This window comes from Octopus bimaculoides, chromosome 23 (genome assembly GCF_001194135.2).
Source record: "Octopus bimaculoides isolate UCB-OBI-ISO-001 chromosome 23, ASM119413v2, whole genome shotgun sequence".
Taxonomy (NCBI): Eukaryota; Metazoa; Mollusca; class Cephalopoda; order Octopoda; family Octopodidae; genus Octopus; species Octopus bimaculoides.
Window position 1 is genome coordinate 12,666,696 of NC_069003.1, and position 4,065 is coordinate 12,670,760.

Consider the following 4,065-nt stretch of genomic DNA (forward strand, 5'->3'; position numbering starts at 1 on the left):
TATGTGTATATATATATATATATATATATATATATATATATATATACATATATATGTATATGTATGTATATAACAAATATTAGATATATGTATATATATATAGACCACAAATATTATATATAAATGTATATATATATATACATATATATATAAGTGTATATATATATATATATATATATATATGTATATAACAGATATTACATATATATAAATATTCACACACATCCACACACATATGTGTATATATATGTGTGTGTATATATATATGTGTGTGTGTATGTATCCATATCCAGCTAAGTAATTTCAAAAACAACACATAAAAACAAACGTGCATCGGAAATACACAGTTCTGATATTAGTTTCAAGCTGGAATGAAGACAGGAACAAAACTTTTACGTTTCGGACCTTTGCCCGTCATCAAATAAAACTAGAGGAGAAAAAGAAGGCAAGAGCAGAAAAGAAAAAAAGAAAAGGAGAAAGGAAATATGTTCCATGGAACGAGAATTTCATGTAAATAATTCCATTGCTGGTTTCTGTGTGTTGTTCCAAAATTACTTTGTTGCCCTTTCCACCAGACTGAAGTGGATTGCATTAAATCTACGATTATTATTGTATTATTAATATACATACATACATACATACATACATATGTATATATATATGTGTATGTATATATATATATATGCATACATGCATACATACATACATATATATATACATATATATATATATATATATATAAATATGTATGTATGTATATATATATATATATATATATGTGCATTCATGCATACATACATATTTCTGTGAAGCGAAAATTATCGCAACATCAGTATTTTAATATATAGCTCTGTGTGTGTCTGCGCGCGCGCGCTGTGAAGTGGAGATCGCCATGTTGTCAGCACTTTCTGTGTGAATGTGTGTGTGTATATGTACACGTAATTGTATATGAATGTGTGAAAATAATCATTTATATGTGTAATTGTATATGTGCTTATATATACACGTGCATATATATATGTGTGTGTATGTGTGAGTGTGTGTTTGTGTGTGTATGTGCATGTGTGAAAAAGGTTGTGTGGTATGTGTATGTGTCTATATGTACACGTATATATGTGTGAGTGTGTGTGTGTGTATTTGTGTGAAAACGAGTTAAGTGTGTGTTTATATGTACACGTATATATGTATGTATATATATATATGTGTGTGTGTGTGTGTGCGTGAAAATGAGTTAAGTGTGTGTTTATATGTACACGTATATATGTGTGTGTGTATGTATGAAAAGGAGTGTGAATAATGTGTGTGAATGTGTACTCTATCGACATCGACAGTCTTGCACGACCATATTCTGTTTCTCTGATAGTGTCAGTTGGCCGTCGTTATTATAATGCAGCAACGTTAACCCTTTGTACTCGTTCGGTACACAACACACACCAACCGGCATCTTCTCCGGGTTTGCTTGATGGATTAAATTCTTTACAAGAGCCCAGTCGTTTGCTAACCGGCTGCTTCCACAATCGCCTTCACAATAATATGCATTAAATGATGTGGGCGCAATCACCCAGTCGTCCCAGCTAAGTTCCTTAAAGTCGATTTTCAGCGAAAAGCGACAGCACTGCGTCTCTCCATCACCCTTCTCGCAATCGCCAGTGTGGATGTCCCTCTTCACTCTTCCTAGGATTAACCTTTCCGACGTCTTTACGTTCAATCGCGGTTCTTGGTCGCGCAAAGATCTTTTCATCAGTCGGTTTACTTGGAAAATACGATGTAGGTCTTTCGTACAGGCTTTGCTGGACAACTGCAGTCTGAGTAATCCGTCTTTCTTTGTAGGTCCGTCTAACCAATTTTGTAGGGCTTGTTGGATATTAAATATCACCCAACCGGATTCACTGAAGTCAATGATTTTCGTGTCGACAAGAGTTCGTTTGGTTTCGCTTGTGTTCGATTCGGCAGTCACGTGATACACGTTGACCTCCATTAATGAATCAAAACTAGAAGATTCGTTCGAGGCATCCGTTTTGCCTCCTCGTTTATAAATGTGTAACTTTGCTGATCGGATTATAGTCTCCATTAGCGGATCTTTGGGATGTTGTATCTTCATAGCAAACACCAGGTTTGGGTTGTTATTATTGTTATTATTGTTATTATTATTATTGTTATTATTATTATCATCGTTTGCTTGATCCAGTTTAGATTCCTCGTGTTCTCTTGGGAAATCTGAAGAGAGATTAAATAAATAAATAAATGAATAAATAAATAAATAAATAAATGCAAATGAAAATTTAATTGGTTTATGCAATTATATTATATTAATTTAAAACAATGTAGCAATTATGAAATTTCACCGTAAACAACTTCAACTCAAATGTCTGTTAAGTTCTCACTTCCTGGCGACTGAAATGTCTACTACTACTACTACTACTACTACTACTACTACTACTACTACTACTACTGCTGTTGCTGCTGCCTCACTGCTTACTTCTGTTACTACTACTACTACTACTACTACTACTACTACTACTACTACTACTACTTCTGCTGCTGCTACTACTACTACTACTACTACTACTACTACTGCTGCTGCTGCTACTACCAGTCACTACTACCACTGCTACTACTACTACTACTACTACTACTACTACTACTACTACTACTACTACTACTTCTACTACTACTACTACTAAGATTAATTAATCAGCGAAGTTTTCCTGTAAATAGTTGTTCCAAATTTTGGCACAAGGCCAACAATTTTGAGGGTAGAGGGTTAGTACATCGACCTCGAAAGGATGTAAAAAAAATTTTCTGTGGAGTGAGGGGAGGGAAGGGTACCAATTCGATACCAATGAACCCAGTAATATGACTGGTATTTTACCGATCTTAGAAGGATGTAAAGTGAATGTTGGCCTAGACCAGGTTTGAACCCAGACCATAAAACTTCGGAAGAATATCACGAGACATCGACCACCAGAACTTAACTGATAATGTATTTTATCGATCTTGGATACATTGTGTGAAGGATACTTTAGATAATGTAGTCCTAGATACACATGTCTATAGAACACATCATAAGTCTTAGATAAATAAGTAATCTAATTAAAGCCACATCAAATAATTTAGTCTTAAACTGTCTGAGGGGAACATTAGATATTGCAATCCTAGATATACTTATGTTTGTGGAACACGTAATGTAGATTTATGTACACTATATGAAGGATACATTAAATAATATACCCTTAGATACACTTATGTCTGTAGAGCACATAGTATAGTCGTAAAAACACCTAGATCAAGAATACATTTAGTAATGTAGTCCTAGATACACTGTTTATAGAACACATTTTATAATGTAGTTTTAGACACACTGTAAAACGCATTATAGAATGTAACCCTAGGTACACTATGTCTGAACGACACATTATGTATGTAGCACTAAATATATTATGTCTTAAAGTTATAACGGAAAATGTAACGCAAGATACACTGACATGTGAACGACCCATTAGAAAATGCAGTTATGTATATAAAAAAAAAAGATAACCACAGGTGGGATATCTTTGATCGCAGTTCTGTCATGGAAGCTTAACATCATTAACAATTACAACAACAACAACAACAACTTGTAGATGACTAAACACATGAGAGACTCTGTGGTAAGAAGTTTGATAAGTGTTAATGCACGAAACTCTGAGCTCTTGAATCACCCTGTTGCTTCTGCTAAATATTAATAATAATGATAATAATAATAATAATAAATAATAATAATAATAATAATAATAATAATGCCCGGATGCAGTACCAGGCAGTGGCTCCCATGGCTTCTGATCTTAACTGATTGGAAGTGTTATCATGTACGTTGTTTTGTCTTGGTATAAAAAGATGGGCTACAGCAAATATTCTGCTCAATACTACAGATTTGCTTGTCAGTTGTTTGACCTTAACCAGTTGAGCATGTCCCTTGGTGGCTGACGATATGTGCATCTCTGATCACGAGCAGAAGTAGTGGGGGAGCATTATAGCCATGTGTTGAGAGGAATTCTTTGGGGTTTGAATAATTCACCTTTGGAA

The 4,065-nt window shown here is 34.2% G+C and overlaps 1 protein-coding gene across 2 annotated transcripts in view; it reads right to left on the reverse strand.

Moving 5' to 3' along the window:
* Positions 1-87: 87 nt before the first annotated feature.
* Positions 88-4,065, reverse strand: part of LOC106874725 (protein decapentaplegic) — a 162,565-nt gene continuing 158,587 nt past the window's right edge. The window contains exon 3 of one of the 2 annotated variants that reach the window (XM_052975945.1): positions 88-2,217. In XM_052975945.1, the coding sequence (XP_052831905.1) occupies positions 1,316-2,217 (902 nt within the window). In that variant the 3' untranslated portion in view covers positions 88-1,315. The remainder of the gene's footprint in view (positions 2,218-4,065) is intronic. The other variant, XM_014922555.2, reaches the window with a different exon arrangement.